Source organism: Felis catus, chromosome F1 (genome assembly GCF_018350175.1).
Source record: "Felis catus isolate Fca126 chromosome F1, F.catus_Fca126_mat1.0, whole genome shotgun sequence".
NCBI lineage: Eukaryota > Metazoa > Chordata > Mammalia > Carnivora > Felidae > Felis > Felis catus.
In genome coordinates, this window is record NC_058384.1 from 9,661,152 (window position 1) to 9,676,187 (window position 15,036).

At 47.5% G+C, this 15,036-nt stretch overlaps 1 protein-coding gene across 10 annotated transcripts in view; it reads right to left on the minus strand.

Moving 5' to 3' along the window:
- Positions 1-15,036, minus strand: part of ILDR2 (immunoglobulin like domain containing receptor 2) — a 69,921-nt gene that overhangs the window by 10,430 nt on the left and 44,455 nt on the right. For 8 of the 10 annotated variants that reach the window (XM_045049430.1, XM_023248048.2, XM_045049434.1 and 5 more), the window contains 3 exons: positions 13,452-13,598; positions 12,168-12,344; positions 3,483-3,596 (listed from right to left, as the gene is read on the minus strand). In XM_045049430.1, coding sequence (XP_044905365.1) covers positions 3,483-3,596; positions 12,168-12,344; positions 13,452-13,598 — 438 coding nt within the window. The remainder of the gene's footprint in view (positions 1-3,482; positions 3,597-12,167; positions 12,345-13,451; positions 13,599-15,036) is intronic. The other 2 variants (XM_045049435.1, XM_045049436.1) reach the window with 2 other exon arrangements.

The window sequence follows — 15,036 nt, forward strand, 5'->3', positions numbered from 1 at the left end:
TTCTAATGTAACTGGATCCATTTGTTTTCTACAATCCTTTGGTTAGAACTTCAAAATATTATCAAAATCAACATTTACAAGGTGTAAGGCCTGGCTGTTGAGCAAAAGGTAAGCCAAGATAGGATGTGGGCAGCACAAATATGTGTCTCAGGTTCCCCTCTACTTCTCCTCCCTACCCCCAACAGTCCTTGGAGGAGCAGAGAATTTTGCTGAGTCCCACCCATAGAGGAAAGGAAGGGCCTCCCCACCACTGCATAAACAGTGTCCTTGTCCTGTTCTACCAGATCTGGGCTTACTGGAAATGTCATTCATTTTGGTCATGCAATCAGTTGGTTTTGGATTATAATCTAATTGTTAAACCTTTTCCTCTTTCTGAGGAGAATGGACTAGTTAGTGCCCATTTTAAAGAAAAATAACTCAGATACTACTGATTAAACAATCTAGAACCTTCCTTTTCTCATGATCTCAGTGAATTCGAATCTCCTGGGAACAGCACAGAAGAGAACTATCAGGGGAGCCTGGGTGGCTCAGTCGGTAAATCGTCCGACTTCGGCTCAGGTCATGATCTTGCAGTTTGGCAGTTTGTGAGTTCGAGCCCCGCGTTGGGCTTTGTGCTAACAGCTCAAAGCCTGGAGCCTGCTTCGGATTCTGTGTCTCCCCCTCTCTCTGCCCCTCCCATGCCCATGCTTGGTCTCTGTCTCTCGATAATAAATAAACATTAAAAAAAGAAGAGAACTATAGAATGCATCAAGTGAAACTGCTGAACGATCACATTGTTGGCTCAGAACTTTCCTTAAACTTCAGGGAATAATGGACTTTTCCCACTTCTCCACACAGCGAGGGCTAGCTCTGTTTCACCATTCATACTGGTGGACCATCTAGGATGTCTGCGGCTCTAACATTTCTGCCGCATCGAGCATGCACATCAACGTCCCTGCTTCACGAACACCTAACAACGTAACTCTAGGACAGGAAAGACAGACTTTGTCTCTAAAGGGCCAGATAGCAAATATTTTAGGTTTTGCAAGCCGTGTTGTCACAACTCTTCACCCTGCCATTGTCGCACAAAAGTGGCCACCGTCAATACACAAGTGAGCCGGCATGGCTCTGTTCCAATACAACCTTTTTACAAAAACAGGAGGTGGAACATATTTGCCCTGGTAGCTGTTGTCTACAGATCACTGCACTAGGATCCTGGACTAAAAACATCCCAAGAGCAACCCCCTACTTACAAGGGGCAAGAAGAAGAAGGATCTTCCTGGCTAGCATATTCATGAACTTGAAATCCCCAGTTCTTACAGAATCTTGCCCCAGCCTGAAACCAGGAGATCCGTTTTATAAGGAGATCTTCAAGACCGTCCCATGTCCCAGATCCACCCCAGGGTTTACTCTGCTCTTCAGGAACAGAACCTCTCAAAGTCAAGTGAACTATATTCCTACTTCATCTCTGTGCAATTATTGTAATGTCAACCCGCAGGTTCCAGGAAATCCCGGTTCCAGTTCTAGCACTTTTCCTCTCTGCCTCCCTTTTCTTCTCTGTAAAAGGAAGGAGATGGGAGCACCTGGGTGGTTCAGTCAGTTAAGCGTCCGACTTCGGCTCAAGTCATGATCTCGCGGTTCGTGAGTTCGAGCCCCACATCGGGCTCTGTGCTCTGACAGCTTCGAGCCTGAACCTGCTTCATATGCTGTGTCTCCCTCTCTCTCTCTGCCCTCCCCCACTCATGCTCTGTCTCTCTCTCTCTGTCTCTCAAAAATGAATAAATGTTTAAAAAAATTTTTTATTTTTTTTTATTTGAAAAAAATTATTTTAAACGTTTATTTATTTTTGAGACAGAGAGAGACAGAGCATGAACGGGGGAGGGTCAGAGAGAGGGAGACACAGAATCTGAAACAGGCTCCAGGCTCTGAGCGGTCAGCACAGAGCCTGACGCGGGGCTCGAACTCACAGACCGCAAGATCATGACCTGAGCCGAAGTCGGCCGCTTAACCGACTGAGCCACCCAGGCGCCCCCCAAATTTTTTTTTTTTAAATGAGGGAGGTGGATTCAACAACCGCAGTCTCTTCAGCTCTAACATACTAAAGTCCTAGGAGGTAAAAGGCTGTGATCTCTAAACAGATACAGCCGCGGCAGCCACGGAGCCATCCAGTTTGCTCAGAAATTTCTTGGGTAAAGGGCACAGGACTGGGAATCAGAAGAGCTGGGTTCTCATCCTGGTCCGGTCACTTCAACCCTCTGGGCTTCTGTTTCCTCATCTGTACACTGCAAAGATTGACCTCAGCCATCTTTAAGATGCTAAGATTCCATGACATTAATGATCTGTCAGTCCCCGAAGACCATCCAGGTAGGCAGGAGACATCACCTAAACCGGCACCCATCCTTTTAGCTTAACCTCAGGTTTTAACTTTTTCTCTGAGCTGTGAGATCCACATTTCCTCCCAGGCTCCTTCTCCTTGATCCCTATCTGTGTCCCCTCACAGGGCTCCATGACAACACGTTACAACTAACTTGTCAAGTGCAGTGACATCTGCATTCCTGACATTCCAATCTGGAGATTGTCTTTTTATAGTCCCTGCGGTGGGAGGATGCAGCCCAGACAGGATGAATTTAGCATTGCAAACTGGGAGGAATATGTTGTCCTTAATCTGAATAAAGTGCCTCTAGTCTGGGACTGTTTCCCCAACAATTCTATCGAGTCTCTCCTTGCTTCCAAGGCAAGGAGGGTTCAAAGAGAGAGAGAGAGACGTTGTGACCTTACCACCAGGCCCGCCAGCACCCTTTTGATAATTAGCGAATCTACGTCAGACCTGCCCTGTGCCGCCCCTCATCACGGAAGGTAATTTGGAATCCACGCCAAATAATCAGCCGTGTCGGCTGCCAAGCGTCCAACGGGCTGCGAGTGAGTTAAGGTTGGGGCCCTGCAACTCGGTGATTTAAAGGTTCTCTTGACGAGAGGGACACCCTTTCTGCTAGCCCCTCGGTCTCTGCTGCTGGGGATCTCAGAGGACCGTCAGGCCTCCTTTTTGTAGATTCATTTGGCAGACTTGCTCGTTCACTTTCCTCGAGGCCCCCCTCTAGCAAGTCAGCAGCTGGACCGTTGTTCAATGATGGGGGCTTTCGTGCTGGGAAAAAAACGCACATCTTTTGTCATTATTCTGAATCTGTTTTAAAGAGAGTAGCAGGGAGAGACTCTTGGAATAGAGTATTTCCAACCCCAGGACTGCACAGGCCCAACAGCGCTGGCTACTCCATGGAGAGATACAACGTAAGCCAAGGGACACACGTCTGCTCTACTCCTCGCACCAGAAGCCCTTTCTCTCCCTTGTGTGTACTTGAGGCTACTGTCCTCAGGATGTCACCGGCACCCTTGCCAGTTCTAACCCTGAGAGCTCAGGGCTGCCCAGGTTTGGTAACCCCCGAATCCCCTTCAAGCGTTGAACTCCCGCATGACGCGCAGATCACACAGAACTAACAGATGCTCACATCTGCCTCTCATCCGTCTGGCCGGATCAAACTGAGCCAGCTCCTTCTCGACGTAGTACAGGACCTTCATGGAGTCTCTCTCTTTGTCCGCTTGGATCCGGTAGCCTTTGCGAACTGTTAAGGAAAGGACAGGAAGGTGAGCTGGAAAAAGCAGGAGGGGGCCTCCATTTTACCAAGCGAAAAACATGGTCCCCGCTTATAACAACTCTTTTTGAAGTCACCCAGAAATAGTCATCTATATTTATACTCATGGAACCATACCTGAGATCCCTTTTATCAGATGGTGCCCCTGGAACGGAGGAACAGCAGGTAAATAACAAAGTTCTATGACAGTGTATTTTGGGTCACTTGTTAAATTCTGTTTCCTGCTTTCTGACCTTCTAGAGCTCCACTTAAAGATCATCTTCTCAAAGCTCAGGGAAGTATACTCACACTAAAAAAAAAAGACCACTTTCTAGACAGATCATCCTATACCATCTGGGGATCACATCTTCACTTGGTAGGAGCACATGTAAATCAAACAGACACCCCAACATCAGGGACCTTGACAAAGGTGGCCTGAACGCCTCTAGTGTCCTGGGAGATGATGCAAAAACTCCATAACTGGGATTAGAGACTATGATATACGTTTGGGCCAAGGAAGGTGCAAACCACACGGATTGCTAAGTATGGTTCCATTTATTTCTTTAACATTTTCCTTTTAGGAAAGGGAATACCATATTCTAGACATGATAAATTCAACCTGCCGCTATGTGGTTACAAGCAGGTGTTATTTTCAGGGCTTAATAAGAAACAAAACTAAAGCCTGAGAGATAATACCATCTCCTACATTCCCATCACTCATGTTGTCAGATACAGAGGCTGTTGAAGCCCCATATCACTTAAGTATCAGCCAAGTCCAATACCAGCCTCAAGGGTGACCAGACACAGGCACGTCTAATCGTCACAGATAAGGGAAACAAGAGAAGGGAAGGAATGGGATGGGGATGTAACAATAATGGCAAGAGACAACACTCATTGGGCACTATAAATGTGCTTAGGTACGGTGCTAAATGCTTTAATGGACGTTCATTCCTCCCAACCCCTAATGAAGTTCCGGTAGCCTCATTTTATGGTTGAGAAAACTCTGATTCAGAGGGATTTCATAACTTGCTCAAGCATTACTGGCAGCACCAGGGCTGGAACCATGTTATCTGATTGAAGCCTCTCTGGAGCCTAGGAGTCAGGGGTAGTAGGAAAGACAAGAGGAGAAAGCCCAGAGTAGGAAATGCTCGTAGGTGTGCCCTGGGTGGGAGGATCTGAGCCGTCGTCCTATCTTCTAGCCAGTCAGGACTCTACAACGGGATGGAAGAAAGTGACCCACCCCCCAACGTCCTCTGTTCCCAAAGCAGGGCGAATGCCATAAAGAAACCACATGACCGCATGTGCCTCCAGAGGGGACTCCGCTTTCTGCTTTCTGGTCACCTTACCCTGGCTGTGGACAAAGCCCCACACACAAACTATGTCCATGCAAGATTAAAATATAGCATTCCGCAGCACTCTGATCACAGCCCTGGCACCAAAAACTGAAAGGACGCCCCCACACCCATTTGCAGGTGCACCAATTTTCTATATGAGAACATTCTGGGCAGTTCAGATTCATCTCCAATTGTGGAATCACTTTAAAAAAAAAACAAAACTAATGACTCTCAGCACACGCTTTTAAGTGGCACCTTCTCCTGGAGGTTAGATCCGTAATCCTTATGCAGAAGCAATTATTAGCAGGAATGATTTTATTTATCAAGCTACACACTCTTCCTTCCATCTCTGCAGAGGCGTTTACAGAGTAGTACAGACAGTTCAATTAAAATGCAATTAGCCCACGGAACTGCTATGTCTGTTCTGAGGCAGTCATGTCTGATGGATGAAACACAGGGCTAGGAAATAGGGAACTGGGCACTGGTAGGCATGTGGCTGGTTTATTGAGGGGCCTCAAATAAATGATGACCTACCAAGTACCTGGTTTTAATGTGTATAAAATGCAACTAATACTTCCCCAACTTTAAATCTTCCCAACCTTCCTCTTCACAAGGAAGACAGATATAGAAAAAATTTAAAAAGGTAAAAAAGAGGACAACAAAGACCTAATCGGTAGAGTTCTTTGAGTTCCTTGTAATTATCAGGGGCCGCTCAAATGGCACCACATCCCAAAAGCTTTCTCTGATTCTCATAGCTATAAAGTTCTATTTCTTCTCTCTCTCCATCTCATTTCTCTCTTATAAACCATTTACTTGGAAGTTTCACTAGGACCCTCAATACGCTCTAGTTTGTTCCAAATTATTTGTATAAATGTCTCATCTTCCCAAAGATTTTCGAAGGAAAAGAAGTCTTATTCTAGATCAGCGTAAAGCCCAGAACAGTGCTTGGTAGGCACTTAATAAACGTTTGAGGGGCGCCTGGGTGGCGCAGTCGGTTAAGTGTCCGACTTCAGCCAGGTCACGATCTCGCGGTCCGTGAGTTTGAGCCCCGCGTCAGGCTCTGGGCTGATGGCTCGGAGCCTGGAGCCTGTTTCCGATTCTGTGTCTCCCTCTCTCTCTGCCCCTCCCCCATTCATGCTCTGTCTCTCTCTGTCCCAAAAATAAAAATAAAAACGTTGAAAAAAAAATTAAAAAAAAAAAATAAACGTTTGAGCTGAATTGGTGGTAGTCTGAGGGTGGTGCGGGGGGTAATGATTTCCTTGGAAAGAGTATTTCCTGTAGAGTTTCCCTCTCTAGATTCTAAACTTCCTGAGGACAAGGACCGGTTCTATCTCTGCATCTCCAGCACAAGCACAGAGCCTAGCACACTGTAGACCCTAGAAACATGTGTTTGTATGAATGAATGAGTGAATGAACGAACGAACAAACGAACGAACAGAAATCAGGAATAGAAACTATATGACAAGGGACTGCAGAGTAAGGCAGAAGCAGCCATGTGGTTGGTTGGTCAGAGGGTTTTGGCCAGGAAGGGGAGGACTTGAACGATGGCTTGAGGGAGCAGCAAGGTTTAGGTCAGTTTTGCTGCCATTATTGATGGTTATTTTTTAAAGGAGAACACTAGCAGGTGCTATAGGCATTAGGGAAGGGGCCTACCCTACCCGAGCTATGGCTTCAGCCAGGTGTTTTAAATATGTGAAGCACTGTTACGGTAAACATTCAGTCATACTGAGATCAAGTGGAGGTGGGGAGGTGTTGCTTTATGGAACAATGTCCCAGCTGTCCCCCGGTGGTGAGAGATGGCCGCCTCTCTGAGCAACAGTTGGAAACCTCTCCGTTAATTGCAACTTGGAGTAGAGCATAGATGGTTTTCTGTGTCATTATAACAAATCACACTCCTCCTTGTGAGACAGGTTTGATGATGTATGCACAGGTTATCATGTCCCTGAAAAGTTACAGTAACTATTTACAGCCTCAAATGAAGACAGTTGTCTCACCTTCCAATCCTGGCATTATAAAGAGACTCCGCTAGAATAGATACTTTCTGCCTTGACTTCAGCTAATGTCTTCAGAAATCTAAATCCCTCCGATTTGCCGAGAAGGACGAGGACGAATTATTGACATTTAGACTTTAGACGTATCATCTATTTGGTTTCAGTAGCTAAAAAGCTAGGCCATTCTCCCTGCAAAAAGGTGTTTCTTTTTTTCAACTGAAAACTGTAAGTTTGATTGTGTAGCACACTAAAACTAGAACGAAAACAAGTTCTCTCATCCTGGCAGAATCTGGCTCTGTGTCACATATATGCTCAGGAGCATTTAGAACACCAGAAAACCTCTCTTCATCCCTCCAAGCAGATGAGACTTTTCCTTCTCTGAGCTTGCATCAGAGAGCAGTCTTATCATACACTGCTTTGTATTTCTTTACTCGTTTCATTTCCATTCACAAACCCCCCAATGCCCATTTTGCTAGACAGCAAATTCTGTGAGGGAAAATTCGTAAGCATTCATCAAATTTTTCTTATATGAAAACAAGTAAAATGGTGTCAGGTTGATCTTTATCTGTAATTTGCCTGAAGATCCGAGAACTCTCTGATGTGTGGTGATAGTTTAAAAAGACAGGTCCTGGACCATTGGCCAAAGTCCAGCCCTTTTTGGAAAATGACTTTTCCCCCCAGTGATGTTTCAGTTTAGCATGGATGGGGGATCTATTTATCTTTTCAAGCTCTGTCTGGCCCAAGTCCTTTCCTTGCTGTGGCTCTTCATACTTCAACTCCTCGACTGGATTAGCCTCGGCAACTTTGGTTCCGGCGGGGAGGGAATATTGGGATGTTCATTTTGATGCCAACCTACAAAAATTCTTATTGTTAAAGTAGTTGAGCTGATATGTTTGACCCAGTTGACTGGAAATCAGCTACTTTTCAGTTCATTTCTCCTTTACCCCCAAGCCTAACTTATAAAACTTGCAGAAGAAGTCTCCGAGGCAGATACCCATGGATATAGCCTTGTTTTTCCTACCCTATCTTAATGAGCTAAGTAAGGCTGTTTATGGATGATGGAACAGCTGCCACATTCCACCCCCAGGGTGATAGCAGCTCAGTTGTGGGAGAAGTGATGTTTAAAATTTGCATATCCTCTGTATACATACAGTAGGCATATATATAGACGCATATCCTTATTAGTTTTGAAAATGACATTTCAAAACCCTACTTGCCTACTCAATTCTTTTGTAAGAAGAATGAGGGGAGGCCAGGTGGATGTGAAAATAAATTAGAACAAGCCAAGAGTGGCGGTGGAAAGCCAGTGTCGGAGATAGTTGCATTAACCAAGGTGAGAGACAAGGGTAGCAGGGACTAGGATAGCACAATACAGGCGGAGGAAAGTAAACCGATTCAAGGTTATTTTGAGGTGTAACCCGAGGGACCTGGTGACCAACCGGATGAGGGAAGTGAGGCAGAGATGAGGACGAGGTCCCTGCTTCTGGTGGGGGCTGCCGGGTGGACAACGGGGCCACCTGTTGTGATAAGAAATGCAGGAGTTGGTTTGCAGTCAAAACACAGCAGACTAATTCGATTTCCTAGAGTCCGAGTTTGAAATGCCTGTGAGATGTCCAGGCAGTTGGGTACATGGGACTGAGGAGCAGGAGAGGGGCTGGAGACAGTGACTGGGAGCCATAAGCATAGAAAACATGATTGAAGCCCTGGGAGTAGATAACATTTCCCAGGGAGAGGACCTTGGACAAAACAGGAGGAAGGCCAGCCAGCGTAGAGAGAAATAAGTAGGAAAAATTACTAACCAACGTGTTGGGGAAGGCAAAGAGAGAGGGGTGGGGCAGGGGTGGCAAACGCTTTGAGAAGTCAAGGGAGGTTAAGAACTGGGAAGCATTGATGAGATTTGCCACAAGGCCATCTTCACAAGCACTGTTTCTGGAGTAGTGAAAGCGACAGCAAGATGGAAGTTAGTCGAGGAGTTGGCGAAAAGCGGAGGAAATGGAGACGTGAAACATCCGAAACGTTGAAGGAGTTCAGCTGTGAAGAGGAGAAAAGGGGTAGGGACGCAACATCCAAGGACTACGAGGTGTTTGCAAATTGTTGTTTTATTTTCATGGAGAGATTGAGGCACGCTTTGAATGCTGCTAGGAAGGAGTCTCTAGACAAAGTCCGGCAAGGAGAGGGGAGACTGGGATGGAATGTGGGGTACTCAATCAAGAGAGAACCTTGACAAAGCTGAAGAGGCTGAGTCCAGGGCAGGACAGGAGGAGAGAGTTCTTCTATCGTAACAGAGGTCTCAAGTAGCTGCCAAGAAGAACGGGGGAGGGAACCAAGGCGCCTCTTCTCTCTCCCAGTTGGCAACTGACTGGCTGTACTACACACAGCTCATCAAAGATGCCTTTCCAACTACCCAGAGGGTTCAAAAGGGCACTGTATACAAATGTAACCTGAAAAATCACTATTGCTAGATGATTACCCAAAAATTGAGCTAGCATATACATATAAAATAGGCTAAACTTACATCTTTATAAATCAGCACTTCTTAACATCTCTAACCTTCTTTAACAAATAATGTACATAGAACATTGGCTTAAGCCACCTTTTTCTTAACAGACAAATAACCAGATGCCACCAATAATTCTGTCCATGGGGCCATGAGTACGGAAATGTGCCCACTAGGGGTCATGAGGAATGCTATCCTGACTCCGTGAACCAGACAATGACAACCTGGGCCAGACTAGCTGTGGCTCACATTGGTTGTGCATCTTCCCCTTTTTGCTGGCTAACAGAACCCTGATTTTGTTCATTTCCAAGGTGATCAGGTGTTTTTGGCCTAAGAGATGCGTCTCGATTAGTTCAAGCCAATCTAGTATAGAAACAGGCACAGGACACAATTCTTGCCAATAAAACCACCAAGAAGTCTGTTAGAAGGGGGAGGGGCTTCTGGAAAAGGTTTCCTCACTCTTGAGGAAAACAGCACAAGGGAGAAGCATATCTTTTTCTATCTCTGAATGCATTTAGTACCTGAACTATGGCAGTCACCACAGGATCCTAAGGGGAGCCAGCTTGGAAGGACAGAACAAAAGCTATAAAGAACTCAGTCCTTCAGTGGTGCTACCTGAACCGATCGATTAAGCAACCCCGGAGCCACTTTTCCTTGGGATTTCTTGCTCTGTGAAATAATAAGTGTTCCTATGTTTCAAGCCATTTCTTTTTTTCTTAAACGTTTTTTTTTAAACATCTATTCATTTTTTTGGGAGATAGAGACAGTGCAAAGCGGGGGAGGGACGAGAGAGGGAGACACAGAATCCGAAGCAGGCTCCAGGCTCTGAGCTGTCAGCACAGAGCCCTACGTGGGGCTCGAACTCACGAACTGTGAGACCGTGACCTGAGCTGAAGTCGGACGCTCAACCGACTGAGCCACCCAGGCGCCCCCTCCAGCCACTTCTAACTGCATTTGGTTAGTATGGCAGGAACCAGAAAAAGGTTGAAATCAGGAGAGAGGAAGTATCTGTCACCCGATGAGTAAGAATCATTTCATTACGAGAATCCATTTCCAAGAAGTAAGAGGGAATGGGTTCTGGTGGGAAGGAAGGATAAAAAGACTGGAGAAAGGGGAAGCCACAAACCGATGATGAGACAAGTTCCATTAACGTCTCTTTTCCCATTCCATCCTTGGGAGAAACGAACTATATTGTCTTTATCTCTCCAATTCTCTGTGTGTCCTTGATCCCTAACTTTTACTTCTCAGTCTGTGACTCATTCCCAGGCTCAGACGTCAGAATTCTACTAATAGTTCCAGGGAGAGGGTAAAAAAAAAAAAAACAAAAAAACAAACCCACAAATACCAATTACTCACTGAGGATATCCACTCCTTCCAGGGTCCAGCACAGACAGGTCATTCAGTGGGCCGGATACTCTTCCCGCACCCACTGAAGGAAGTCCGGATACCTCCAGGGGAGAAGTGTCTGTGTTACCAACCCTGCTGGCTCATCCACACCTAGGGATTTAAGTTACCTTCCAAATATACTTCACACACGTCTAATCGCTACTACTCTGTAATCCTGTTCAGACACCTCCCAGAAAGCTACATTTTAACGTCTCTCCACCCCTGCTACCCCTGTGCCCTCGCCAGTAACCACGAATGCCTCGTGCCCTAAATACCAGGGCTCATCTCCATCCAAATAAGCTCTCCCTACCACGTACTTCATTCTGTCTATGGCGCGCATCACTGGACAGCTTGCACTCATCCCGAAGCCTCCCCTTTCCTGCACTCCCTAAAGTCATACCTGCTTCCTCTTTCGAAGTATCTCTCAGATTTACCTGCTTGTTTCAACTCCCATGGCCTCCATCACGACCCAGATGCTCTCATACCCCCTGAACGGCTTCAGTCACCCCTCAGCCCGGGATCGCTGACCCCGCTCTCTTCCGTTCCCACTTGCCTTGTTAGCACGGCACCTCTCCAAGAACTCAGGAACCTGCCTGCAGTGGCTCCGACTCCCTTATGGCACCAAGTCCCGGCTCTCCTGAAGGGCTTTCAAGGCCCTCCCTCACCTGGGTGAGGCTCCATTAAAGCCTCCCGCTGTCTTCCAGTCAGCCAAGTTGGAGACTGTCAAACACACACCCTGTGCCTCCAGCCCCAGGCTTCCACCATGTGTCCTTCCTGGGGGTGCCCAGCAACCCGCTGTCCGCTCTCCTTTTCCTTTGTGTTCTTCTAGGCCCAGCTCAAATCCACCTCTTCCCTGAACACTCTGTAACTGCTCCAGCTCTTTATCCTTTGAATTCCCAGCACCATACTCTTTACAGCATCTAATTGTCCTAATAAAAGTCTATTGTCTCTCCCTGGCCGGGCCGTACCGCTTCCTGAGCAAACCGTGTCCTAAACTTCTTAGTGTTCCTCACAGCACCTAACTGTAGTGCACCAGTCCTGAACCCTAGGTAGGGCTGAAAGAACTATTTATTCACCGGGTGACCCACATTCAACGGGTACCTTGCCTCTTTTCCTCATCATCTTAGTTACTGAGGAGTCTGGGAAGAAAGCAGGGGCAGCTACATCCTGCAGCCCTTGGAGAGCCTGACACGCGTTCCAGATGACATCTGATAGAGATAGAGAGATCCCACTTCTGGAATGGAGACCGTCACCTTCCAAAGAAGAGGCACCGAGCTGATGGTTCTTATCAGGAAGGAACCAGAGCGGAAGCCAGAGAGGAGCATGGGGCAGGGCGGTCTGGAACTACATTTACCACTGTGGCTTCCTCCAGTGGAGTCACTTGGTGCCAGGGGAGGTGGATGCGGCTTGTCCATCAGCATGCCAGATGAGGGGGCTCCTCCCAAGGGGACAGAGGGGATGGAGTAAGGGCCGGGGACACCGGAGACAGAGGGAGGGTACCCGGCCTTTGCTGCTTTCCCTGCTTCATACACTGTGGAGGGAGATGAAGAGCAAAAGAGATTATATTATTGTCCCACCCTCCACAACCCTCACACCAAAACTCCCTGAGGATGCGCTTACGGGAGCTCTTGGATGCGTGCCTCTCTGTGTGTGTGTGTGTGTGTGTGTGTGTTCTCCTAGGCCTGAACTGATTCATCAGAACCACTCTCCCCCACCCCCTTGGACTCCTCCAGCTCCACCAAAAGCAATGACATAAGGAATTACAGTGTTCAGTAGCTGGCAACTGAGTAATTAAGCAGTACTAGGAGCTGTCATGGCAGTCCGCGGTGACGGCACGGCCCATTGCTAACCACACTGCCTGTAGGCTGCCTCTGTCCCTCCGGAGGAGGCCTAGCACCGTGCCACCCTCCTGGGTTCCAGGAGGACCCCAAACCTCTTCTAGAGAGGCAGAGCAGGTAATGAGCTCGCACCTGGCCCTGCTCTGTGCTTTCAAAGGCAGAGCAAATCACCTGGGTCCTCCTGGAAACTGCTTTAATCCTAAGAATATTAAAGATGCACGTATGTCTTTCTCCTTCAAGATGTATTCGGCTTATGGCCGGGGTGCCCAACTTAGCGGCTACACGGGCTCGGCCATTCAGGTAAAATTGTGAATCCCCAAGTAAGGACTGGTCCCTTCGTGGACCATTTTGTCACGGAAATAAATAAAACTCATCCGTGGCCGGATGGTACTCAAAGGCTGCAGTCTGCATACTCTGCTTGTTAAAAGAGGGGTTCTCTGCATCCGAGAGGCATGGCCTTTCCTCTGGCTTGAGGGCCTGAAGAGAGGACAAAAGCCTTCCCCACAACCTGACATCTGGAAGCTGCCCTTCCTTTCACCAATAGTGCCAATGAGAGTCGCAAACGCAGGGGTGACTGGTGTGGATGAGAAGTATGGAGGGGTGCAGGCAGGTGAGAAGGCAAACAGCAATGGGCATCTCAGGATGCCGGGGGCTCCCAGCAGAGGTGTGAGCCTGGAACGACCAACTTTTAAGGTGGAAGGGAAGGAGGCGGAGAAGGAACTCAGGGTACACAGCTGTCTGATGGTGAGGTGACATTTCTCGCGATCGTTCTACATCTCCCCACTAGTCACTTTACTCACAGGCCTGCGGGCAGCAGCAGGAATCTGGACAACATGGGCAGCGGATGTAGCAACAGCAGCTGTGAGGGCAGCACTGGCACCAGCAGATCCCCACCAGGACGAAGAAGAGGAAGATTCCCAGGATCACCAGGCCAACAAACACCCACTCTGGAAGGACGCACAGAGAAACCCACGGTTGAGGTGGCCCGCTGTCGGGACAGGCACACTCTCATGGCTGTCTACTGTGGGAGGAGTGGGCGGGAGGGATCTGGGGAAGTATCCGGTAACAGGGCACGGAGCCCCCAAACTCAGGGGGAACTCTGAGAGGGAGACGTGCAGACGTCACAGGGTTGGGGGGGTCACGGGGAAGAGGGGAGAAGGTTGCCTAGGTCGTACCGGGCACACGTAACGACCAGCACAAAGTGATGGGGGAGCTTCGGGGCCCCCGCCTGGGCAAAAGGTTCACAGTATCAACTGTAGCGTCAGAACAAGTATGGGACGAGAACAAAAAGACCCCCCGGCTGGAGAGAGGAGGAACCTTGCTTGCTGAGCTACGAAGAGGTGGGTTCTGTGAATATGTTCCTTTTGCGGCCAAGTTACTCTTTCCTATAAAAATATAAGTCCTGAGAGAAAGTTCTCTATGTCTCCACGGTCTAAACCGGCACATATTTAAGTGGTCCAGGTTCCTTATGTGTTCATCTACTTTCCCTGCTGACCACCCCGTAACACCCTTCCCGGACTCAGCATCAAGGCTGAGATCAAAACCTTCTGGAACAAAACCTGTGGAACAAACCACGGCTGGAGAAATCTAGAGACAAAGACTCAGGTGGAGAATATGATGTCGCCACGCCCCCAAGAATGGCTCGGTTGGATCGCGCTCAGGTTGACCATGCTGAATAGCCAGCGTAGCTGTGGGGGAAAATGGCTCAGGGCTTTGAGGACTATACTGGCTATGTTTGTTAACTCCTGTTATCTTCCCACCTCTACCAGAGGATGACCACAGCTTCCAGTGCATTTGCTCATCCAAAAGATTAAGAGAAGGGAAACAAATGCCATTTGGCTTAGATAAAAATGACTGTGACCTTCGAGTGACTTTGTGTCACGCTTTTGGGATTTGGCTATAGGACCCAACTTCCTATAGACTGGACAGACTAGAGTGAGCCATGAGTTCCTTTAAAAGTCAAAAAAATCAAAGTAATTCATTTTGATCGAAAGCCACCTACCAAAAAGTCCCTTTACAATGAACTTTAAGTATATGTTGTTTTTCTTGAATTTTGGTTATTAAATGTTCTTTCAGTTAAATGGACATTCAGTTGGAGCTTGAGAATATGACATTTTTGTTATATAAAGGGTTTTGTGATAATGATAAAATTCTTTGACCTTTGTCTAGAACACAGTTTCCTCAGAGAAAAAACCCAACAACTTATATTTCCTGAAACGTCCCTCATCACCCCATCCACTCATCCCCATTCAAATGAACCAGGTCACCATCTCTTCAGTGAGGAAATGAGAAGGCCCTGCGCCTGCTGAGAACGGTCTGGAAAACATTCCTGCTGAGGACCATAGATAGCTCAGGGCTTTGTCCTGGACCTTAGCAATAACCCAG